This window comes from Pelecanus crispus, chromosome 1 (genome assembly GCF_030463565.1).
Source record: "Pelecanus crispus isolate bPelCri1 chromosome 1, bPelCri1.pri, whole genome shotgun sequence".
NCBI lineage: Eukaryota > Metazoa > Chordata > Aves > Pelecaniformes > Pelecanidae > Pelecanus > Pelecanus crispus.
Genome location: NC_134643.1, coordinates 153,634,374 through 153,660,810, shown reverse-complemented (window position 1 = coordinate 153,660,810; position 26,437 = coordinate 153,634,374). Strand labels below are relative to the sequence as shown.

At 41.7% G+C, this 26,437-nt stretch overlaps 1 protein-coding gene across 1 annotated transcript in view; it reads left to right on the top strand.

Annotated features, from left to right (window-relative positions):
• Positions 1-19,648, top strand: part of AFF3 (ALF transcription elongation factor 3) — a 282,997-nt gene extending 263,349 nt beyond the window's left edge. Inside the window, exons 15-21 of the mRNA XM_075716381.1 lie at positions 6,334-6,397; positions 8,847-8,983; positions 10,976-11,047; positions 13,506-13,599; positions 17,750-17,799; positions 17,940-18,154; positions 19,527-19,648. Of these exons, the coding sequence (XP_075572496.1) occupies positions 6,334-6,397; positions 8,847-8,983; positions 10,976-11,047; positions 13,506-13,599; positions 17,750-17,799; positions 17,940-18,154; positions 19,527-19,648 (754 nt within the window). The remainder of the gene's footprint in view (positions 1-6,333; positions 6,398-8,846; positions 8,984-10,975; positions 11,048-13,505; positions 13,600-17,749; positions 17,800-17,939; positions 18,155-19,526) is intronic.
• Positions 19,649-26,437: the final 6,789 nt, after the last annotated feature.

The window sequence follows — 26,437 nt, the reverse complement described above, 5'->3', positions numbered from 1 at the left end:
CTGAATTCTGTTTGTAAATTTGGAGTGACAGTGCTGACACCAATAGATGCATACAGTTGTAAATAACTTAAGAGGAGAATCTGACTCAATTGTCTGAAAACCAGAAGTCACTGAGTAACTTTTCATGGGACTTCAGTTTACATTCATGACCAGTAAGCCTAACAAGGAGACTCCAGTGCTGCTTCTGCTACTCTCATGCACTCCAGTTCAACCAGTAGTCTGGTACCATTTTGATCCTGTAGAAATTTTCTCTATTCTCTGGCTTCTCAGGCTGTAGGAAGGCTGTGATCTGCAGAGGGATTGCAAATCTTAGACCAAAGACCTGAAAAGGGGTTTAGCCACAGATCTTTCTGAATCTTGTCAGTGGGAAAACAGATTTGCTTCTTCTCAAGATGCCTCTCATCAACAACATATAGTATCTGAAATTAGCATCCAATGAGATTACCTGCAAATTCTCCAGTCTGAGATTATCACAAATGTAACTAAATAGGCCAAGCTGCAGAGGAAATTTGGATGAACCTTCACGTTAGTAATAGATGTGGGTTCTCAGTCACTACAACTTATGGGTCTAAAATCAGAATATGATTAACAATCTTTTGTGAACTTCATAGATATGAAATGTGCGGTATGCAAAAGAGCTATCCTGAGTAATTAATTTATGCATCAGCTTTCTCATGTGTCTTCATATGTCCATGAGCTGAGGTAACCTGTTATCTTCAAGGAGCCTGTAGAAAAAGGGTTTTTTTCTGGTTTTTTACTTCATGACTTAATAGTTTAAATTAGTATACTGGATTTTAAAAGACAAATAATGTCCATGTGCAGTGGGAACCTAAGCAAAACTGAATTTGAAACCTTTGTTTCTCATTGAAAAATCAGAAAATAATTAAATCCAAGCACATCCTTATTTTGTTACTAAAATTATATAAGAAATGCATGCAATGTACATAAACATACATTAAATCTATAGGACATTTCAGCTTTCCATTTTCACCCAACATGCACATTAGTAATCTGAACAAGAAGTTTATTAACATGTAGTGATAAATTGAAGAATAGTATTTCATAGATGGCGTAAAGAGATCAAGATTAGACTTGGCATGCTTATTAACTCTATTGAGCAAGCTCTGTTTTAGAAACTAGAAGAAAACATACCCTATCCATTTTTTCCTAATGAATCTTAATTTCTGTTAGGCATCCCCTGATTTGTAAATCAATCTTGTATTTTTGCTATGGAAATACCTAAACATTCACATTGAGAATATATGTGCTTTGCTTTAAAATGGCCTTTTAATAGTTTCTTTTTTATATTAGGCTTCCCAAAAACCAATTGGACTTAGTACAAACTGATGACTTCAGTTTTTGTACGTTGCATTATGGTTAACCACCCCATAGCAGGGCCCTCAAAGCAGTCTTCTTGGTTCAGTAATGTGCATGCCTCTTGCTAGTACCCTCATTGCTAATCATAACTTGGGAGAATAAATCCTGCTACAAGTTGAAAACCACTTTACAATTAACTTATAAATAAGTAGACCATAATTACATTGTGTTATCTCACTTTGTTTTTACAGCCTCTTACCATGCTTCAAACAAGCAAATTAGACATATAGTGCTGGGTGATATATGGGAGGGAATGTTGCAAAGGACATATTTTAAAGACCTGAGTTTGAAAGGATCATGAAAGGTTCATCACTTCGATCATTTCAGAGAGATGAGACCACTGTTTTGTTGATTTGCTCTGCTTTGCTTTGCTTTTTGGCACTTCATAGTAAACCATCTTACCTATGCATCATTGCACCAGATGAAGAGAGATGGGACTTAATATTTTTTTAAGAATTATTTCAATGATTCTGAAAACATAGGGTTTTTTCTATATCAAGGTAACACTGTTTCAATGTCTAACATTTCATAATTGACCAAGACCAAATCCAGATGGTTCATAATATTAAGATAATGTTAGCATCTTGCTGGGCACAGGAAGTGTTTGCAGCTACTGTAGGTTATGAGATACTGGGACACAAACCTGTCTTTAGTCCCCATTCTGGCCTACTGGCTAGAGTAAGCTGGGGGGAAATTCCGCTCTGAGGGAGAATAATATTTTAAACAAAGTTGGAGCAAAGGAAGTGTTTTTCTTCATATCAACAAGCTTTTTAGGGCAGAGGTCATTCAAAATCAGCCAGATCTTGAATTTTATTTCCATCTAGTGATATTTAGCCTTCCTTCTCTTCAAAATGAGGTTGACTGTTTTTGATCTTTGGCGGCGACATGGACAGTGGGATTGAGTGCACCATCGGCAAGTTTGCCGGTGGCACCAAGCTGTGTGGTGTGGGCGACACGCTGGAGGGAAGGGATGCCATCCAGAGGAATCTTGACACCCTTGAGAAATGGGCCCATGCAAATCTCATTAAATTCATCAAGGCCAAGTGCAAGGTCCTGCACAGGGGTCAGAGCAATCCCAAGCACAAATACAGGCTGGGCGGAAAATGGATTTGGAGCAGCCCTGAGGAGAAGGATTGGGGTTGTTGGCTGATGAGAAGTTCAACATGACCTGGCAATGTCTGCTTGCAGCCCAGAAAGCCAACCATATCCTGGGCTGCAACTGTATCAAAAGAAGCGTGACCAGCAGGTCAAGGGAGATGACTCTTCCCCTCTACTCCGCTCTTGTGAGACTCCACCTGGAGTACGGCATTCAGCTCTGGGGCCTCCAACATGGAAGGACACGGATCTGTTGGAGAAAGTCCAGAGGAGGGCCACAAAGATCATCAGAGGGCTGGAGCATCTCTCCTATGAGGACAGGCTGAGAGAGTTGGGGTTGTTCAGCCTGGAGAAGTGAAGACTCCAGGGACACCCTATAGCAGCCTTCCAGTACCTGAAGGGGGCCTACAGGAAAGCTGGAGAGGGACTTTTTACAAGGGCAGGTAGTGATAGGACAAGGGATAATGGCTTTAAACTGAAAGAAGGTAGATTTAGGTTAGATATAAGGAAGAAATTATTCACTATAAGGGTGGTGAGACACTGGAACAGGTTGCCCAGAGAAGCTGTGGATGCCCCATCCCTGAAAACATTCAAGGTCAGGTTGGATGGGGCTTAGAGCAACGTGATCTAGTGGAAGGTGTCCCTGCCCATGGCAGGAGGGTTGGAACTAGATGATCTTTAAGGTCCCTTCCAACTCTAACCATTCTGTGTTTCTATGATTCACCTTCCGTGATGCAATTAAATGTCCATGAAACTGTGTGCACATAAGTAGAAGGAAACAAAGTAAACACACTGCCAAATAGCTTTATGGTCTCAAGGAAGTATATATGGCGGTTCTCTTCTGTCAAGGGGCTTTCCCTTGCTCCCACTGATCTCAGTTATGTATCTGAGCATGTTCTTACTGCTATCAGCAAGAATTTTTGACTCATCCATCCCACTGACTTCAGTTTTTAGATCTGTGTTTTCTCTGACTCACACAAAACATTTTTTTGAACAAGTGTGCTGAGAAATCCCAATTTCAAAAAAAAGCTAGTTAGGAGTGTGTACTGGTTTGGGCTGGGACAGAGTTAGTTTTCTTCATAGCCACTTGTATGATGCTATGTTTTGGATTTGTGACAAAACCAGTATTGATGACACAGGGATGTTTTAGCTATTGCTGAGCATCACAGTATCAAAGCATATTGCTGATGCTTGCACAGCATCAAGGCCTTTTCTGTTTCCCACTCTGCCACACCAGTGAGTAGCCTGGGAGTGCACAAGAACAGGCTGGACCGATGGGCTGAGGCCAACTGTGTGAGGTTCAACAAGATCAAGTGCTGGGTCCTGCACTTTGGTCGCAATAACCCCATGCAACGCTAAAGGCTTGGGGAAGAGTGGCTGGAAAGCTGCTTGGTAGAAAAGGACCTGGGGGTGTTGGTTGACAGCCAGCTGAACATGAGCCAGCAGTGTGCCCAGGTGGCCGAGAAGGCCAACAGCATCCTGGCTTGTGTCAGAAATAGTGTGGCCAGCAGGAGCAGGGAAGTGATTGTCCCCCTGTACTCGGCGCTGGTGAGGTCGCACCTGGAATACTGTGTCCAGTTTTGGGCCCCTCAGTACAAGAAGGACATTGAGGTGCTGGAGCGTGTCCAGAGAAGGGCAACAAGGCTGGTGAAGGGTCCGGAGCACAGGTCTTATGAGGAGCAGCTGAGGGAACTGGGGTTGTTTAGCCTGGAGAAGAGGAGGCTGAGGGGAGACCTTATCGCTCTCTACAACTACCTGAAAGGAGGTTGTAGTGAGGTGAGTGTTGGTCTCTTCTCCCAAGTAACAAGTGATAGGATGAGAGGAAATGGCCTCAAGCTGCGTCAGGGGAGATTTAGATTGGATATTAGGAAAAATTTCTTCATGGAAAGGGTAGTCAAGCATTGGAACAGGCTGCCCAGAGAGGTGGTGGAGTCACCATCCCTGGAAGTGTTCAAAAAATGGGTAGACGTGGCACTTTGGGACATGGTTTAGTGGACATGGTGGTGTTGGGTTGACGGTTGGAATAATGATCTTAGAGATCCCTTCCAACCTTAATGATTTCTAGTTTTTACTTTCATTAAAAAAAAATCCAGCCACCAAGCCAGGACACACGAAATTGCTACTCTACCCTTAATTGGTTTAGTGGTGGACTTGGTAGTGTTAAGTTAATGGTTGGACTGGATGATCTTAAAGGTCTTTTCTAACCTAAATGATTCTATGGTTCTATGATTCTAAGAAGCTGGAAGGGGACACAGCCAGGACAGCTGACCCCAACTGACCAAAGGGATATCCCATACCATGGGATATCGTGTCAGCAATAAAAGCTGAGGGAAGAAGGAGAAAGGGAGGACGTTGGGAGTGATGATATTCATCTTCCCAAGTCACCATTAAGTATGATGAATCCCTGCTTTCCTGGAGATGGCTGAACACCTGCCTCCTGATGGAAAGCACTGAATTAATTCCTTATTCTGCTTTTGTTTACCTATTAGTCTGTCTTTATCTCAACCCACACATTTTCTCACTTTTATCCTTCTGGTTCTCTCCCCCATCCTGCTGAGGGGAGTGAGCACGCGGCTGTGTGGGGCTGTGCTGCCTACCGGGGTTCACCTACAACAGATTGCTGAGTGGCAATAATACCATATTATTTACAATACCAAGCACTTAAAAACATCAGAATTCATAGTCTGACTACTCAGGAATATCTCATTTTCATTAGATAATGGCAAAGGGATGACACTATAACCAATATTTAGAAAACTATTTTTCAAGGTAAAACTTCCTCCTCTGAGAGAGACGAGGATATGGGAGTAACCACAGTACAAGCTGAGAAGAACCAGGACAAGTTTTAGCTGAGTAGAGAAAGAAAGCGGCCATCTCCCACATATATGACACTAGAAGAATCTGCAGGGTCAGGAAATGTGAAGAATTTTACAAGAGGCAACAACTGAAGATGCGAGGTTATGGCCTGAAATGACACAGCAAATGGCTATTCTCCACAGTTACTGAGAAAGGTGCGATAGGGAGAGCTTGTGGGAGGAGATGAAGAGATTTGCTTCAGCCATGAGGAGCTCGCTGAGGTGGTGACCAGGCATTGCCAAGGAGACATCAGTTTGCATTTTCAGTTTGAATGGAAGGGGATAAATCTGGATCAGAAACAGACTTGTGAATTTCAGCACAGAGACAGCAGTTGAATTTGTGCCCTGCAGTCAGTAGGCCAGGTAGGTTAAGGAAGGGATGGAGTCTCTGAGATCTGTTTGAGGAGAATTGCCAGTGGAATTGTAGCAGGCAGTCCACCACCAAGTTGGAGATGAGCTCCAAGCAGCAAAAGTAAACAGTGCTCTCAGCATGTTTACAGATAAGAGGGAGAAAGGGGGTGAGATGGTAGTTGTGGAGGCAAGCAGGTTCAGTGTGCATTTTCAAAGTGGAGAGATTAAACGCACATTTATTTTGAGAGGAGGGAGAAGCCAAGGCAAATGACAATGTACAGAGAAAAGTAGAAAAAGAAGTAAGCAAGCACCAGGGAGAGGAGAAGACAGAATAACTTGTTCCACTTAACGCTTGCATCCATTTTGCAGATCAAAACTGCACTAATTTGGGAAGCAGTTTATATAATCCATAAAAACGCATTTTATTAGCTTTTTTTTTGCTTTGAATCACTGACTTCTAAAGAATGAGAACAGCCATAAATGCTATTGTCTCCACAGGCAGCAATTTGGAAATAGAAGATGCATGGTTATATGATAAGTGTATTTTTCTTCATAAAAAATGTTTGCAAATCAGGTTTAAAATAAGGGAAAAATAACTTGAAAATATTCTGCACTTCAGAAAATAATAAAATGTCTTCTTATTTTCCCCTGGTAGGCCACGCAATGCAGATTACTTTATGCAGGAAGCTAAACGGAAGAAGCATAAAGCAGATGCAATGGTGAGAACATTTTCTTTCCAGTTATGTTGCTGCAAATTATTTTTGTAATGCAGTTTCTTCATCAGTGCAGTATTGCTGGGGTAATTATAAAATCTATTATAAGGATGGGTAAGCTTGTTAAATTAAGAAATGTTTATATAATCAAATGTTCATAGCCCAATAAACTATGACTTAACAAATAATGACTTACTGAGATAAAGGCCTGGATAAATAAAACTTTCCATTTATTCCTTTGCTTTAATTAGTAACTATAGTAATGGAGGCTGTGTAAGGGAGCCACATACCTATCTTCTCAGTTTAACCAGCTGGCTGGGTCCTATAATTGTATCCCCAAATTTGGTCTGGTGGCTGAGGTATTTGTACTTTTTTTTAAAGAGCTTTGGCTCTGCAGTGCCAAAAGAATCCTGGTTTCATGGCAGACCTCTCCTAACATTATCAGAAGCACACAAGGAATCTGTGTAACCCTAGAGGAACACCTTGCACACAAAGGACTGTTGCAACAAACAGATTCTTGGCCCTGGCTGTGACCTGTCTAAAAATGTAGCTGGTAGGACCCTCTTGAAAGAGGGGAATCTGAGGTTATATGGAGCACTAAAGAGACGCTTGTCTTTCCAAACAAATGGGTGCAACGAAGTACACAGTGCTCCAGGAGAGCTCCGCTTAGCCATCTCTCAGCTTTCTCCAAGGCTACGTCTGTCCAGCACTATGAGTAAGCTAGCAGAGCCTTAAAAAAATTAGGCCTCTGGGATGGCAGATGCAATAAATGGGGTGGGCCCCTGCATTAATACGGCTGTCTTGCAGGTGGGAGTAGCTGCAGTCCTGCCTTGCTCTGTCAGACAGACACTTTGTTGTCACAGCAGCAGGAAAGGAGAAAGGTAGCTCAGAGCCTCTGTTTCTTCACCTCTTTTTCTCAGCTGTGCAGCATGTAAAAAGGCCAGGGAAGCAGAAGCAGGCCCTTGATTTAGAACAGTAACACTCTACCTGAGTTTATTAGCGCAAATTTCCATGGTTTATTCAGTTCCATATTACTCTAAAGTGAGTCTTAAATCAGAAAATATTGTGGAGAAGTACAAATGGTGCATTTTAGTGTGTTGCTTTAAACAGAATGGAAAAAATCACTTAATATGCAAAGGAAATTCTTAGCCTGAAGAGAAATGTTTTTATGGTAGACTCCCAGAAACAGGAGGTACAAGCATTATTCTCTGCTCTGCCACAAGTTTCCTGCATAGGAGTCACTTAGGCAGTTTAAGTAGCCTCCCATCAGTGTTAGGTGATTGAAACATCCTTCACATTCAGCTTCTGTACACAGTGGACCGGCACCTTACTTACACCTTGTGAATTACTCTTTGCAGGTACTTCCTCTCCCTCATTGACTGAGTAGGGATCCTGGAGGAATTGCTATATTGCCAAAGTGCCTCCAGGCACTTTGAATCACCTTGCTGGGCTCGATACCTCCTACTTTGGCACTGCAATACCTAACATAGGCACTTAGAGTGAGAAGCCTGAAAATTACTCTAAGTCTCTCTGCTCCTTAGTCCCCCATCTGTGAAATTGGGATAATAGCACTTCCACCCGCACAAGAGCGTCGGGGAGAGAAATATAATAAAAAGTTTGTGAAGTTCTCTGGTATGATCGCAATGGGAGTCATATAAGAACCTAAAATAGATTGAAGCCAGTGTGCCATTCCAAAGTTACTATTTAAAATCTTTATCCTTTGGAAAAGAATAAGGTCCATTAACCTTTCACTGTGTGCATCAGATTTCAACCAAATGCATCCAGTCCATTAATGGGCTTTATGTACCGCAGGAGCTCTGACTGAAGGAAAGAGAAGCCAGAACAGAGAGGTATTAGTATGATTCATCTCTATCCACATCAAAAATGAAATTCTGAGGGAAGATAAGTGGTATGTAAGTGTACACATATGAATATTATGTGCACATTTGCATATACACCGTCACTGAGGACATACAGGTACATATAAGAGAATAAGAGAGTTAGTAGCCAAAGTATTACTTCTGATTCTCTTAGTTCATGATAATCATTACCTTTCTTTGTTGAGTGATGAAAAGGTATATTTGCAAATGTATGTGAAACCCTTTTTAATGAAAGCTGGAACAAAAGGCCTGATGAGTTTGTGGAATTTCCAGCACTGGAAGAGCTTTGACAAAGATCTGTCAGGAATGTCCTAGGCAGAGTTGATCCTTCTTTGGACACAAGAGTGTGGACCAAATAACTTTTTGTAGCCTTTTTCAGCTCTGCTTTCTGTATCTTATGATTTTCGCTGATGCACAGGGTTTGATGGGCTTTAGCTTTCTCGTAGGAAAATTTGTGAATCTGAAGATATACCAACTTGTGTCAAGATTACAATTGATGTTGAGAAAATCCCATCAAATGTAACCATATCTTGATGATTACACTATTTCTCTGTGTCCTTATTTTTTCCCTCTAGGTGGAAAAGTTTGGAAAGGCACTGAATTATGCAGAAGCAGCACTATCGTTTATTGAGTGTGGAAATGCAATGGAACAAGGCCCAATGGAATCTAAATCCCCTTATACAATGTATTCAGAAACAGTTGAACTCATCAGGTAGGAAGGGAGGAGATGACCTCAGGGGTTACTCTATTTGTGAAAACATGCTCATCTACATTATCACATAATTCCCTAGATACAGTAAAAGGGGAGAAGTGAGGTCCTCCCAAGTGCCTGGTCAGTCATATGTAATATGTATGTATTATCTGTGATTTCTATGGAAATCAAATCAGGAAACTGTGTAGAATGCAAAAAAAAAACCAAACCAAACCAAAGCTTTTCATATTACTTGGCTTGCAAATTATTTCAAGAGTTTCATGGTCTAAGTCCCATGAAAAGGGAAAAATAGTAATACATAATACCAAAACAATCTCATGGAGTGATAGTTTGCAAAATATTGCAACGTGTTTAAGACTGCAGTTTGATGGTTACCCGAAAGAAGATGTGAACAGTGATAGAAAAATGGACACTCGAGGTCCATTCGGTGTGTATGCTCCTACTGTAGCCAGTGGAGTCCCAAAAGCAGTCCAGCTCACACTAAAGCAGACCCCTACATTTAGTCACCTTCATGGCTCTCCAAACAGGACAGTCTAGAGTTCAGTCCCACCCTCAGTCCCTATGAAGAAAGTTTGTCTCTTAAGTCCTTTCCTCCTTTATTGTTGGTACTAATAGTTAACATTATTGACAGCGTCAACATTATTGACAAAGGTCAAAATCATCCCAGCAGCTGAGTGACTCTGCAAGAGAGCGAGCCCAGCCACGCCAGCAGAGAAAGCTGCGCTGTCAGTGACCATGGCATCATTCCTTGGGACAGTCAACCACACAGCTCTTGTCAGGACTAAGTTCATAGGAAGCACAACATTTTAATTTTTAATCATAATGGAGCAAAGCTTCTAAAACAATTGCATTCTTTTGGACTTAGTGTTGATGCAATGATTTTCTCGCATGTTAACAATTCCATTGGCATTTTATTCCACTTAGGGCTGTCTTCTCATGCATTTCAGTGGATTGAGGCCAGCTTTCTAACTGGAAGGTTATTAAACACAATCAAATATTTCTTTCAGTAAGAGAATAGCATATCCCATCTCTGCAATCCTTCCGTTCTTTTTTTCAAACGGCAGAAAGCTCTTTCTTTGTGTGCCCTGTCTTTGTGATAGTAAATATATGGTCCTAACTCCGGAGATGAATTTTGCTTGCAGATCCATAGCTTTCAATAATGTGTGTGGCCGTGGTTGTGTCGTAGTGTGAATTGCTGTTGATCTCACTTGCTGCAGTTCAGACAAATAAGTGGTTTACTAGGTATGCCTGTTGGAACAAAATGTTCATACCGAATCTTTGCACAGGTATCAGGATTAAAGTTTGAAAGCAAAGATAAGAAAAAACACAAGCAGCTAATTATGGGGAACAGGTATTTTTCTGGAAGCGAGCCCAGGAGTGCTGTGTGTTGTCCTAACCTTGTCCATTGTTCAGGTATTCAGCTGGAAGCTGAGATTTACAGAAACTAATTTGTGATTGCATAGCACATACACTCTTGAAACAGCAGTGCTACCTCTGTGGATGTTTAATATTTATAGAATTTGAATGTAATGTCATATGAGCAAAAATAGCTCTGAGCCACATGTTACCCCTCTGCTGTGCTCTGCTTGGAGGAGCAGATCTGGGTAGACGTGCTCAGAACTGGCAGGGTGAGGGCAGCACCAGCTTCAAGGCAGGCTGCCTGTGAAAACCTTTCTGCATGAACTCTGTGTAACTGGGTCTCGGCGGCAGCAGCAGAGGTTATTTTGGTAGGACAGCATCACCTCGCCAGCTAGGCTCCCCTCTGGACTGATGGATGTTCAAGGGAGTTACTGCTGTTTAAAGAGTGCAGGGAGGCACTGCTAATGGCAAAATAGCTCTGAAACACAACCAGAAAAAGCACATGTATGTCTGGTAACTTGAGCAAATACGTTTAAGGGGGCAGATCAAATGGCCGCGGCCAGCTTAGCTCTCTGATCAGTAACATAAAGCTGTCTCAGTTAACTCACGTTGGCTTTTTTCCTTTTGCTTAAGGTATGCAGTGAGACTAAAAACCCACTCGGGCCCCAACGCCACGCCAGAAGACAAACAGCTGGCAGCATTATGGTTAGTAGATCAAGATTTCCTCAAAAGGCTTCTTTTCTGCAGTGAGCCAGTTCTTGAAAAATCAGATGCTGACGCAGCCAGATAGGATTATGTTGTCTATTGAAATTAAGAGAATACTTTCTTCTCCGGGAAGGTCCAGCCCTTGTATCCCTGTACCAGGTCTGCATTCTGTCTCTGTAAATAAGCAATTCATACTTATTGACTGTGACAGATCAGCTATGGTACGTCAGCATAATTAATTTTTAAATGCCTGATGGTTTGTTGTTTTTATGAGTGATGTACTTTTGTACCGATAGCTCGGTAGTTTCTTTTGTGGCTGACATTTTAGGCTCAATAATCATAAATTATATTTATATTATATGAAAGGAGATACAGTGATGGTCATAATTAAGCCTCTTGGATTACCTTCTAAATTGAGATTTCTAGATATATATGCACGCACCTGAGATTCTATAGGATGGTTGCTGATCACCAGTAAAATACTAAAATGTTATTAAAATCAAATTTTAATTTAATATCTGTGTAGTAATACATAAAATACCTATTACATGGTTACTGAGTCTCAGTAAGTGGACATTTACAATCAGCAAGTGTGTTTTTAACATCTATTAACCATCTGTTAAAAATCCAAATTAAATGCATCTTTAGCCTCCATAAATAAGGAGTCCTAATTAATCATTTGTATAAAAAAGAACAAAATATTCAGCGATGCAATTTTTTTTTTTTTTTTTAATGCCCTTTCTTTGTCACCGGTTTGCTGCGCCATCGGGAGGAGCGCAGAATGCATTCATGGCAATTGCTTTAAAATCGCTTAGGTGGGAAAAGGGCTGAAGAACGGTTAAAAAAAAAAAAAAAAGAAAAAAAAAAAAGAAAAAAAGCCATATTACAGAGGGTTGCTCCGAACTGCCAGAGCGCTTCGGCGCGTGCAGAACCGCATCCAAATTGACGGAGCAGCCGCATCTGTTTCAGCAGAAAGGTCAGCGCGAGGGAAAGCAGACGGTGCCTTCTGCGGGCGATGAATAGCATCCCTCACTCCCCGTCTGCCAGCCAGCAGATGAGCTGCCACCATTTGCATATTTGCGCTCTACCTGTGAAGGTGACAGCGTGAGAGTTATGGGGACCGGCGAGGCCGCCGCATCCCCCGGCTGCTCCCGCCGCCCGCCGGGCGGGCTGCCAGCCAGCCGGGCACCCGGCTCCGCTTCTCCTAAGGAGAGGCTGGCCTCCAGCGGCCAAAGGAAGAAGTTCACCCTCTGCCTTCAGGACGGGAGGCAAAGGCGCCTGAGAAACCCCGGCTGAGATTTATTCCCCCCCCCCCCCAAGACCAATTTGCTAATTCGAGGGGTTTGATGAGGCTCCTGGGCGCGGGGAGATGGGGAGCGCGCTGTGCTTCCAAACTCAAGGCACCTTCAGGCGCTTCAGGTTGGCTCCGAGGCTACGTACCGCTTTTAAAAACAAGGTCTCCGCTGCCAAAGGAAAAGCAAAACACACCAGATTTTTGCTTCGAAAGCCGTGTTACCGAAGGGCAGTCCCACACTTGCCAACCAAAAAACTTGCTGGGAAGAGGTGGCGGTGTTTCTTGGTTTGGAAAATAGACCAGTGCAGCTAAAGCCAATAGAGAAGAAAAGAGTTTGTGTGTCCTGAATGCTGATTATCAGCCATTGTGATGTATAATTATAGTTAATAGCTATTACTCTCATTTAATTACATAGCATTAAAAGGTGTGCAGCTCTCTGCAGACTAACGAGGAGCATGGGGTCAGGCAGTTCTAGTACAGCACGTTGGGTTTTTCAGCCCACTGCTGATTTCCCCTGGGGAGCAAATCAGGCAGGTGCCCTAGGAATAGCCTCTAGGCTCCAACACAATCTTCGGTCTCGTTTCCCACAGAGGAGCTTGCCTACTGAAATCTGGGCAGGTCCGAGGTTTCCCTGTATCCCAGCTATCTCCAGCTGCTGGAAGAGATCACTGGGTTTACACAAAACACACCCATTACAACTCTAGTTCATTATACAGGTTCCAGGCTGTTGTAATAAAGTCCCTGGATAAGATACCCCAAAAGACTGCCTTTGCATTTACAAAAAGAAATTTAAAAAAATTGCATATGTTGGGTTCCAGGCCTGTAATGACCTTTCCATGGGAGAGGCCTTTGGTCAAGTGTGCAGAGTTCAAGTCAGAGTCAATGCCTGGGAACCCAAACCTGCAAACCCTTCTGAGCACAGTTTGTTTAGTACCTCGCTGGTAGCATTTGTCAGTTTGACCTGTCCTGGCTCTAATACCTAGCCTTGCTCATGAATCCGTGGCAAAGCATGAAGTACTGTAAACAAATGGTGATAAAAACCACAAGCAAGGTGCTGTCAGCCTTCCACTCTTAGTTCCGCTGTTAGTTTGAGAATTTAAGGTAATTAATTGTGATTTCTGTTCAGGGGGCATGCTTTACCTTCTGCTCTCCCTTTTGTTCTAGTTACCGCTGCCTGGCCCTGCTGTACTGGAGGATGTTCCGACTCAAGAGAGACCATGCAGTCAAGTATTCGAAAGCGCTTATTGAGTATTTCAAGGTGCATTCTTTATGACATGTTTTTGGATCAGTGTGTCATTATAGGAAATACAGCGTCTTGTTCAAACGGTAGCCATGCTGGGCTTAGTTCTTCCCCTGTGAAGTCAGTAGAGTTTTATCATAGACTTCCATGGCAACACCTGATCTCTAGTCAGTTGTGTTGTCTTCACGAGGGCCCCTCCGCAAAATACACACCGTGTCCCTTCATAAAGGATAAGAAGTTTATTGCACTAACAAACAGGTATTTTCAGATTATTCTTGGTTGATTGTCTAGTGCTATCCAGCTCTGTGGTGAACAGGTTTTGCAGATTTTGCTCTAAGAATCCCCTCCAGGATTACACTTCCCACTAGGCTACCTGCGAGGTGAAGACTTTCATTTAGATCAGTCCTCAGCTGCAGGGCTTCCACTTAGCAGCATCGATAGGTAGGACAGTGCAGTGGGACATGTTCTTAGCCAAGGAATTGGCAAGCAGCCCACGCTGCCTTCAGTGAGAGTTGTACGAAAGCATCAGAGGGCAAGCAAACCGCCTGCCATGTGCTTGACACGGCACTGCTGGCTTCCCCTTCCTGCTTTGCTTTGCCTACTACTGCTTCCGTTTTCCACTCTCTGCCAGGTCCAAACCCTGGTTATTTTGAATAAGACAGGAAGTCATTCAAAGTATTTTGACATATTTTATTTGACAGGCAACCTTTCTCTGTAAAGTATCTCAGGAACAAAACCTTTCAGGTGGAACTCACCTAGCAGTCAGTCCATCCAGCATTTCATCTCCAAACACAAACCTAGCCTTTATCTTTCTAATTAAAAAAATAATATGTACATACAAATACATATGCACAAGCTTTACAAAGTGCAAGCTTTAAGACAAACTCTTTTGGGGGACCTGAACAGCCATTTGTCTTTGAACACAGGGCTCATCTGTTGGGTTTTCTTTGCAGAGGGAGGTACCTTGAAATTAAAAACATCCATCCCTTGACATTTTGTTAATAAAAAAATTCAAATTCAAGCACAAATGCTCATGACCAGATTCTGAACACAAGAAGACAGTGAAGGAAATTGACAGATCTGTTATTGTCAAACTGAAATTGAAGTAACTGTAATTGCTTCTAAAAATTTAGCGATATATAATTCAACATGTTATGTTTCTCTAACAATGACTTGATTTCAGGGGAAAGAAATATGTGCCTATTACAGCACTTTATTTTTCTTTACCAGTTCAGAGAATACCTGCATTAAGAACAGGATGGTCAGGCTCTCAACCATGTAAAATGTCTCCTACTAGCAGATAGAAACTGTTTCACAGCAAACATAAAATGGACTTATACTCTGCTATAGCCAAGATGAGCTTGTTTTTTACAGAGTTCCTGCTGATATAATGATAGCGTAGTTTCACATTAGAAAGTATTCTCACCTTTGAAAGTAAAAATGGAAAAAAAATCCATTTGCTATAATTTTCAGTGGAAAACAAGCCAATTCTCCACTCATTTCATATTTGGTATCTAAAAGCTTTCAAAACCAAGCAACGTGAAATGCTGACTGCATTAAGAACTTCCACATATATTATCAATCAAAGAAAGATTTTAAACCTTGTCATACACATTTGCAGGGAAAATTAGACACACTTTTCTTTTAGAAAAGAAAAAATTATTATTTAAATCTCCTTTTAAGTATTTTATTTCCATTATAAAAAAAAATGCAGCAGAGAATTAAAAAGAAGCCACAGATATTCAGGGGCCAGACATATATGAGAGCATAAAGAAACCAGGGGAATGGGTAGCAGTCAGCAAAGTGGGATAAGAGATTGTGCCTTACAACATTACACTCTTTAGAATCCTTACCCCCACCTTTCTCGTGCAGAACTGAGAGGAGGCTGGAGTAATATACCTAAAACATGAGAAAAAGGGTGTGCAAAGTTGTACAGTAAGGCAGAGGCTGGTTACATTTACAGCGGAAGTATCCTTGACTCCACTTCAATTTTCATATTCTCCTGCTTCCAACTCTAGAAGTAAATAACATGTACTCAGTTTCCATTACACTAAAAAGATGAAGGCCAGTAGTTCTGAGGCAGAAAAGACAAGGAAAAAAAAGAAACTATTCTATAAGAGGAGCAAATGCTGAGGATTCCCAGGTTCGTTCTATTTAGGATGGTAAATGAGAACTTTTCTTTTTTTTGCTTTCATACCTTGGCCCTTCCTGCCAAAAAAAAAAAAAAGAAAACCCATTGAAGGAAGAATCCCCTGTAACACACTCCAAAGCTTATTTTTCATACCACTTACCTGGGATGTACAAGGCCCTGGTGTCAAAATGCAGGAAGAATGCCAGGGCACACACAGCACTGATGTGATCACTGCTAAAATACAGCCAGTGTTGGTGCGCACATGAAAGATGTGAGAACACGAGAAGCAGTTCAGAGGGCACGTCAAAACGGAGAAAACAAACTTTTTGAAGAGAGGCTCAAGAGATGTGTCCAGCTTACTGCAGAACGGGTTAAGAGAGGATGTGATCATTGTGTATATGGAAATAGAGCTGATAATACCAGGTGACAGGCAGTTTTGCTGGCACTGGACCAACAAAATCCAAAAGCTAGCACTGATGTTAAGAAAACTCAGTCTTGAAACCCTGAAACAGGTTCTGTTTTCCTAACTGTGAGGCCTGCTAAACATTAGACACAGGAGAACAGGGAGGGTAAATAGTATCTTAGGATTTCTATATTACTAGCTATCCTTTTTTTTTTAAAAAAAAAAAAAAAAAAAAGTAGTTTCGTTTCTGGTAAAAGTTCCATGATTGGTGGAAAAGTGAAATCGCAGACTGAGTGTCCTGGGGGATTACTCCTGGCCTTGAACTCCATGAAGCTCTGAAGCCCCTTGTTTATCATTTTTCCTTCCTAAGCCATGGGAGACCAAGAGCTGTTAACACTTGTAACTCCTGCAGCTTGCAACTCCTGCAGCTTGCAACGCCTGCAGCCATGCATTTAAACAATATCTGTAAACAGATCTCAAGCTGCTGGACTTCACTTGCTCTCCCATGGCTGTCAAGAAGGGAGGGTTGTTCCCCAGCACACAGTTACCTGGATGTATGGTTTCAGGAGAGGGTGCAAGGAGGTCACTTTCCTCTGAAGAATTAGAAACTGGCCATTGCTGAACATGAGGCTGCAGACAGGATGGACCAGAAAAGTTTTGTTTCTTAGACCTCTGGTTTTTACATCCTTCCTTCTCACAAGCCCAGGATTAAATCAGTCACAGCATTTAGGAGAGCAGAGGAGTTTTTCCACAGGTCAAATGGGCAGGAACCTGCCAGTAAATCCCCACCAGCTCTTGTAATTAACTACTAGAATCATTTTAGCTATTCACTTTCCTTTATTGTGGACACATGAATTTCTCCTGCTCTGTAAACATAATGCTTGTACAAGGTAGCCTCTCCTCAAGCAATGAAATTCTTTAGCCTAAGCACAGTATACCAGTGAGAGTCTTAATGACTGCAGGTATACAAGAGATCACACTATATGATCTAATGTCCCCTTCTGGGGGGGTCTGGGTAACCTTTCAGCTAGAAGAACCATCACTTTACAAGGGCAATCCCTCTGGCCCTGTGAATGCTGCCATATTCAGACCAAGGGGAAGATCCCCAAGAGGAGCAATCATGAGAGAGATTCTTGAGCCTGGTAGTTAAAACACCCACCTGAACTGAGGAAGCCTCAGATGCACATCCCTGTGGTCAGCCAGGCTGAGTGGACTTGCACAATCTTGCAGGTCCTAGGAGAATGACATTTGTCTTTGGGGGCAGGAGAGTGGAAGGAAATCCTTCTGGTTTTCTCTATCACAAGAAATTCCATGTTAAACTTCACAAAGAGTCTTGGCAGCACTTTCTTCTGAACTCCCAGGATTTCTTTGAAAAGTTTCAGTTTCAACTAACATGTTTTCTTAATCAGCCCCCATCCCAGGGTGTTTAATAGACTGTGATTTGAGTCTGTGTTGTAGCACTGCTTCATCACAACACCAAACTAGGCTGAGCGGGTTTATTGCATCATGAGACTTGAGTACTTCTATCTGCACAATCTTTTCTTTACATTTCCTTACTTTTATACTGTTTAATGTTCTTCATTTCATAGCCTTATATAAATTATATGCATTGTGAATTACTTTTTCCTTTACAGAATTCATCAAAAGCTGCCCAGAACCCATCTCCTTGGGGTGCCAGTGGAAAGTAAGTTCACAGGTTGCACAGAAACTTGCATCAGATTGGCAGTCAGAAATTGTATTTTCTTACCTGCAGTATGTTCTGATACTGTCATATTTTTTAATCCCAACACCCTTCTAAGTACCTGTATGAACATCTGTTTCCAGGAGCACCGGAACTCCATCACCCATGTCCCCTAGCCCTTCTCCAGTCAGCTCTGTAGGATCCCAGGGGAGCACAGGAGCCCCTTCCCCATCTCCTATCATCAGCATCCCACAGCGCATTCATCAGATGGCCGCCAACCATGTCAGCATCACCAACAGCATCCTGCACAGCTATGACTACTGGGAGATGGCTGACAACCTGGCCAAGGAAAACAGAGGTGAGTGAGTCAAGGCAGTGCACTATTCTAGAAGACTGTCACATGATTTTGATCAGGAAAATAACTATTTTGATAGGAATCCTATCTGCAAAGCAGGACTGCAGAGGTGATTTTTTCTTCAGTCTAATTTCTTCTTCTGCTCCTAATCTGTTCCAGAACAGCCAAAAAGGGCAATTTTGATAGCTGTCTCACTCAGAAGCATCTAATTTTTTTCTTTGTTTGGCTGGTCAGGACTGGTAACAGTCACAGACACAGCTGTGGGTAGCATTCACTGGCATCTGTGTCATTCTGGAGAGAAGGGTTTGTGGGAGGCAAGGCAGCTTCCTGCCCCCCAAAGTCATGGAGCTGGATGGGGTGCATTTAGCCAGACCACGTCAAAAAGCAGGAGCACAATTCCTTTCTGCAGAAGGAACGAACAGCCCCTAGCCCTCCCCACATCTAAGCAGACACAGATGGGAACAAGGTGCCTCACTCACTCTTCAGAGCAAACTTCTCTCAGCTGAACTGGTTTCAGTTCAGGAGCAAGTGCCTCCACATCTGACCTAATGATAAAGGATTTCTTGGTTTTCAGGCTAATTTATGTGTTTAAGGCCGGGGCATGGGCACAATTCAAATCAAAATGAGGACACCTAAGTGTAGGTGTGTATATATGAGTTGGGGGGCTAATCTCCCATTACAGCTGATGGAGTTTTGCTCAGTACAAACAGCAGAGTTGAGAGCTGTTCAGTTCACCCTGAAGGAGGCACAGGGAAACAATTCAGTTGCCTAACCATAGCTGCCAAATGCCAGTTGAGGCATCCTTACCTACACTGCCACTCCAGAAGTCTCCTGTACATCCTGTGTTATATCTGCCAGTCCCGGGCTGTATGTATCAACTGCTTGAGGGTATCTCAAATGGGCACTACATGCCTCTAAGTAGGCAACTGAATTTAGTCCTCAGTGGCTAGCTAGCCAAATTACTCTTTAGGCTGCGATGACCGTGCTGTACAGGCCTCTATTTGTCTGTCACGGTAGCTTAAATATCTAGCATATGTATAGATAGACATTCATGTGTAGACTTTTTGATTTAGTTGTCCTTAATCTCAAAATAAATCTTCCCCAGCATCTGTTTGCTTTATCAAGACTCAATGGAAATTAATGAAAAGCAAAGCCAAAGAACTCACTGTTTTGTTCTTTAAAAAGAAAATTGTTGTGCATCAGCCTGTAACATCATGAACCACAGGGCTTTAAAATTAATCTCACCAGCACTAAACTTTCATTCCCATGAAATGTTCAGCTTGACTCAATTTGCAAGAGAATAAAATCTATTAAAGGGTGACAAGTAGCAAATACAGCTTCACTCTTCTGACGCTGAATCTTTTTTTCCCTGTAGATTTTTTTAACGACTTGGATGCATTGATGGGACCTATCACCTTGCACAGCAGTATGGAGCATTTAGTTCAGTACACTCAACAAGGACTTCACTGGGTGCGGAATAGCGCTCACTTGTCATAATGACTGTGTGCCATTCACATGGACAGTATACCTTTCATGGATAATTCAGTTATTCTGGACACTGTGCTACAGAAATAGTCAACCACAGCATTGATCCAAACAAAGGTGAATATTTCTTCAATATTGAGCAAAATATTTCTGAGTGTAGACATGTATGTGTGCGTATGTACAATATACAATGATGTCTCTTCAGAATGAATTGTTCTGTACCACTCTGCAAACATTTTCATACACTAGAAATACTGGAAAGAACTGATCTTAATGCACAAAACATAACCTTTCTATTCTTGTGCTGACAAACTCAGAAACCAAAATCTCATGGGTTGATTGAACCAAGTGCAATAAGCACAGATCCCTATTCAGGAAAGCTCTCAACAGATTGTTAACTTTAAGCTTGTACTGAAATCCCATTGACTTCAGCAGAGTTTAAGCACATATACAAGGGCTTTCCTGAACTGGAATGAATGGGGGCGAATCACAGACATGGAGAACTTTTACTGCAAGCATAGACACATCACAGAAGTTTCAATATTAATGTGCCATCTCCCTGTTACTTTCCCACTGGGGCACACAGAGGAGTTGCGTAGTCCGCATTAAGTTGGAGAAAGACGGCATTCCTTCATGTGCAATAAGTTTCAACAAATTGCATGCATTTCTTTATCTCCTGTCTTTTTAAATAACTTTACCTCTTGTTCAGCTCCTGACCAACAGTATAACCTACAGTATCAAGCAAAAAAGCCTGAAAACAGATACGCTGATAGCAAGAACTTAAAAGAGACGGTGGAAAATTGCATTCTGTTACTGACAGTAAACAGATAAATGAAAAAATACAGCAAACTGCAATCCACTTAGAAAAGAAAATGTGTTAATTTCAGCTGCATACACACAGAGAGACAGACAGGAAGGCTTGCCTTGGAAGGCTTCATCCCACAGATTTTGGCTTTCGTATCTTTTTCATCTAGCAAAAGCTTGCAGCATTTTCTTCTAGGCTGTATTGCATTACATGCAATTTCCTTTATCTGGGAAGCCGAGTTTGCTGTTCATCAGGCTAAGAACTGTTTCCTATCATAATCCTCTCACTCTTCATGCATAATCCTCAACTAGGCTTTAACGTTTCTTGATTTATGGGATGTTTTCAGTTCCTCCTGACAGGCTGAGTTTTTCGTGCCAGAAGAATTAATCCCACAATAATTGGAGTTTAATTTGGGTCAGCTGAGGTCAAGGCCAGTTCATATCAACTGTGCTTGCATTAAGTGCATTTTTGTTCATTTTCAGTCTTTTACACATTTAATTTTCTTTTTTTGTATCAGAAATATACTTTTTTTGCAATAAGATTTGCAGCCGTTACTCAAGTCAGCAGCTCCAGTGACTTCAATGGACTGTTTTTGTCTGAGTCACTGACTGGACCCTTTGATTGTTGTTTTCTAATCTGATTTATATATTAAGGAAATGTAAGTACAAAAGACTCTTTCAATAGAAGATTCAAGTAGAAGTAGCCACTGATACTGATAGCTGATTGATTGGTCCTTGCTGCCTTTTTGTTTCCTCCCCCATTTTTGAAGAGCTGCATTTTGAAAAAAAGACACCAAACAATGTGGCACGTTTCCTCAGCAAAACATCTTTGGTAACACAGGTTGTATTTACCCTATGATACAGAGCAGGCTTGAGAGTACACTGAGCCCCACATACCTGCATTTTTTTGTTGAGGCTGCTTACCGTAACTCCGGCTATTGCTCAGACTCAGAGCATTCACCCTGTTCTTTGAAGCAGCTCAGCAGGGTAGCTACCAAGGGACTGCTCAGCCCCAAGCCATCCTGGGCCAATATTTGTGTAACCATTGGTACTCAGATACTTCCCCCGCAAGGGAAGTCCTGAGCTCAGGCTGCGGTCACCTCTTAGGATGGACTTGAGTGTTATAGTGTGGCTGGCTTTAAGAGCGAACACAGACTTGCGTTTAAATGACAAAATACACATCCTCCGAGTCCTCCCATCACTCTTAACTCTGGCTGTTACCCACCCCAGAAGGAACACAATTTGTTTGGTCACAAATATGGTGGAAAACTTGATTGGTGCCTTTCTGTTTATCACTTGCTTGATCTCTGGCTGTGGAAGTCTGTCGTGATTTACTAGACTAGTAGCAACGGATTCTGGTAGCTGGTTCAATACCATATGAAGGTACTGTGGGATTTCTCCTCAGATCAGGAAAGTGAAATTCCAATTAGATTAGCTTCTGTTTTCTTTGACGGTGCCTATGATGTTTGTCTTCAGATAAGATTGGGGGTTTGGGAGCCCTTACTGCTATTTAATGTTGAGAAATTTTAGAAGTGACATATATTACTTGCCTTAAATGGAGTTTAGTTTTATTGCATATGTGGCATTTGAGTTTCAAGTACGGAACTTTGAAGCGTGTTTATTTTACTAAGATCGGGATATTTTTCTTAATCACAATGAACTCTTTGTATGGATGTAATATGTCAAGAATCTTCAAAGAAATGCAAGAATCAATGCTGTCCTGTTGTAACATTTCCAAGTTCTAAGGATCTCTTGTAGATGATTGTCCTTTCTTGTACATTGTTCTCATATTGAATCATTCCAGCTAAAATACCCATTGCTTCCATGGAAAAACACACTGGTTTTAGTTTTTCTGCTGGCATCATCTGTGTTGTCTGATGAGCACACTGAGCCTTAACTTCTGGTGGTGTAGCAGGATGAAATAGCAGCCATTTAAAGCAACTAGACATATAAATGGATTAGAGATTTTGGCCTCCTCTCCGTAGGGTTTCTTGCAGCTATACCATTTTGGTGAGGTTATTTAGAATACTCTTCTGTGCAGACTGCTTGCTGTATATGGTTGCTGCTCTTTAGATGACTGAATGTGGCATGGTGACAACAACTACTACATTTCATCTTCTTAGGGCCTAGACTGGAAAAGAGCATGTGGCTTTTAGGTCTGGTCCAATTAAGAATATGTTCCACATTAAGAACCTGAATAGTCTTAGGCACTTCACCATGAGTTGAAGGTGCTCTGTGTGTTCTGGGTGGGACCAGTAGAGGCCATCCTTCTTTGGGGTTCCATGAAAGACGGTTACTTGTTGTAATCTGTTGTAAAAGTCCAGGAACATGCAGGCTTCTTTACGCCACAGCAGTGTTCAGGTTCATTTTGTGAAAGTAGGAAGTCGTTCTGTACAAATGCAGAAGGATTATGCCTGGGGGGAGAGGTTTGCTTACAGAGGCTTCTGAATCAGTCAGGGTTGGTAAAGCAATGAGAATGCATTCAAAGGAGCCACGTATTGCAGGTGGATGCAACAAATGCAGAGCAGCCTATAGGATCCTCACAGACAGCGAGATCATACAGACCCCTTGGCCTTAATTCTTTGTAGTATTCCATGGTGGCATGAATCACAGGTAAGAACAAAGCATATGCAGAGGTTCAAGTATGGCCAAAAGCCAAGCATAGTCCTCCCTGTCACATGGCAGGATAGCCTAACCCCTTGTTTGTCTATTTCTTTTATCCAAATATCACAGGGCTCCAAAGGAAGAGATTATAGTAAACAGAGGACCTTAGGTAATGGAGGTTAAGAAGATCAAGCCCTAGGTGTAGATACACACACATGTATATACTGTAAATCTAAATAGAAATAAAAGTCACTCAGCATGAAGGATATTACTAGTGCCTACCACTGATCATCAAGTATTCATCACTGAGCAGCCATATCACCTCAGAAGTCTAGTAACTGTTATCAAAATAATTTGTGCAGCTAATTAATTTATAAGAAATGCACCTTTGGGACTGTGCCATAGTATCTCTTTTGTAATACAAATGTTCAACCACTTCTCATGGCTACTGATTCAAATCTACATCACTGAAATGTCAGGATATCTTTTTTTCCCTAGATGAGAACATATTCTTAGACCTGGCTAATCTGTGCTTAGTTTATCTACCCAAAAGACTTTAGTAGTCACCAGCCTTAATGCATGTACAGTATATACTATTCAATGACTTAGTTGTAGGTTTTAATCCAAATGAAACTGGAATTTGCGAAATTACTTGGATTAATGGCATCTGCCTCAGATATTCTGAGATGTGACATTAAATGATACATGATTTTAAGCAGAAAAGGTTGAATTTTATGTAAATAACAGTGGATGAATTCCATGATCTTTTTACAAGAAAATTTTTTAAAAAAATTAAAAGATTGTCAAAGCAATAGGTTTTTTAACTCTCCTAAATATTCTGGAGGGTCATGGGTTCATGGTCAAAGCTATATTAAGAACATTTCCTTCTGCAATATGCCTTGCCTTTACATAATCCGCTTAGTGCTTAATATGTCAGAAAGAAATGTTGCTTTTTCACAGTGATAGCAATGTTTCCCTCCCCCATTCAGGGAGAATCCTCAAACTAAAGAACAAAATCTCCTGGCACAAAAGAAATACAAACAATGCCTGAAGAATATGGACTTGTTAAGATAACAATAGAAGTTTGGCTGGCGCAGACCTAACATGCCTCTCATTCTGTTATCTTTTTTCTTAGCATTTACATCACATATTTGATCTCATTGTGTTTGAAACTAGAGAATTAGTCTGATTTTCATGTCTTAAAAAGGCCTGGTAGGTCTGATCACTATCATAATTATAATTGTTACATTAGTTTATGTGCTCTGCACCGAGGGCTGGGAAGGCATGTAACCGTAGATAAATTTGTCAGAATACATTCAGAAAAGCATTTGGATGATCTTATGTCTAGTCTGTCTCAAAAACTGGAGAACAATGTCTCTCACCCAATAATGTTAGCCTGAAAATTTGGCTACTTTAATCTCTCATAAAGCTGCCATTTGCCCTCAGTAAGGCCAAGACTCCATTTCCAGCGTTACTGGTTGCCATGCTGTAAATTGTTCTTAAGGTTAATTAACTAACTGGGAAAGTCACTTTAGGCTCTGTTTGCCCTCACCTCACTAAAGCTGCATAGAGGAAAAACTCTAAGATTTGGAGCATCCAAGGCTCCGCCATTCTTTCAAAAGACTGTGGTTTTCCTCAGTGAGATGGGTGGGGTTCAGCTGGGGCTATTTCTTCAAGTAATTCCTCTGCCTCTTGCTTGCTGTCTGGCTCTATTGCACTTGCTCTGCAAGTGTGCCTGCACTTTCAGGAGTGTTTTCTACTTTGGCAGCCCAAGCTACCTTCCAAACGGGGTGCTGGAGCATGGAGCAAGTAACCCACAGGTTGCATAAAGGGCCTTGCTTTCCCCCACAAAACCAGCAGCAAATACAGCAAGGCTCCCAGTCTTTTCCGATCTGTGTAGCTTGAAGCTCACATGCTGTAGCTTGAATCCCAGCCTCATCCCTGCTACCCTTGAAGGACTCCAGAGGGTCCAAGGAAAATAAGAGAATGACAAAAAAATGGGGATTTCCTCTGTCCCGAGGCACATATTCCTTTTTGGGAGTGAATATAGAGAACAGCATGGATCATAAGGCACTCAGGTCTCATGTTTCTCGTATGTGCTAACACAGGGATACTTAACACTTATCTGCCTCATAGGGCTTTATGAGAATTAATTAATGTTTGCAAATCACTTTGTATCCTCAGAAGGAAAGTGCTGTAGAAGAGCTATGTAAAAAACTGCTAAGTACACTGGATGAATGTCACCCCTGAGTCCAGAGTTACAAGACCCTCAAAATCCTTAAATACCATGTAAGCTCCCAATGTAAGCACCCGAGTATATAAAACTTGTGCTTAGTGCTGAGGGGAGTCACAGCCTAGGTGAAACTGCCATTCCCAGAGTATCTATAACTTTGATCCTGGTAGAGAGCGAGAATCACAATAGTACATAATGGGACAAACAGTGTAGGTTAACCAAGTGCTGTGTAGCCATCCTAAGAATTTCAAATCTTTTTATGTCTTTGAGCCACTTTGTACTTCTGTGAAAGAAATTTGCCTCCTCAGTTGTACCAAGTGTTTCTCATAACAGCCTCAGAAGTATTCAGATAATTTGTTATTCCAAATCCAGCTTCAAATAACTTCAAATCAATGGAAATTTTCTTTTAGAATGGTGCATTGCAGAGAGGACTAGTCACTTAAAGAAATACAAAAAAAAAGTCTCTTATAACAAAATACATGTCTGTTTGTGATGCACATTACCAGTAACTGAGCTGGGAAGTCAGAGGTATGTTGGGAGCACAATGTTCAGGGAGTTACCTTCCCAAATTGCACCATCGTTAGCCAGCATCTCTGGGTCAAACCCCCAGCTCTGTTCTGACATATTACCTCTAGAAGTCACCAGTAAAGCACTTCACTGAGGATTGAACACCAGTCAAATCAACAAAAAGTTTCTATTGCTGTTCATGTTATTCAGGCAATACTAACAAATCCTTCCTTCCTTAGCACTAGTTACCCTTTTCTCCTCCACTTGGCGTTCTTAGATATGGAATTCTCAGCCTGTCAACAGACATGAAAGGAAACACTTCCTGTGGGAAAAAGCTAGACATAGGTAACATTTACCAAAGGACAGGCCCTTCTTAGTCTTTTTCTCACTTCCACTTTGGAAAATATTTGTATTGAAAAAGGATATTTTCATTTGTAGTTTAGATTTATCATAGAGTCAGAGAATGGGTTGGGTTGGAAGGGACCTTCAAAGATCATCTAGTCCAACCCCCCTGCCATGGGCAGAAACATCTTTCACTAGATCAGGTTGCTCAAAGCCCCATCCAACCTGACCTTGAACAATTCCAGTGATGGAGCATCCACAACTTCTCTGGGCAACCCATTCCAGTGTCTCACCACCTTCATTGTAAAAAA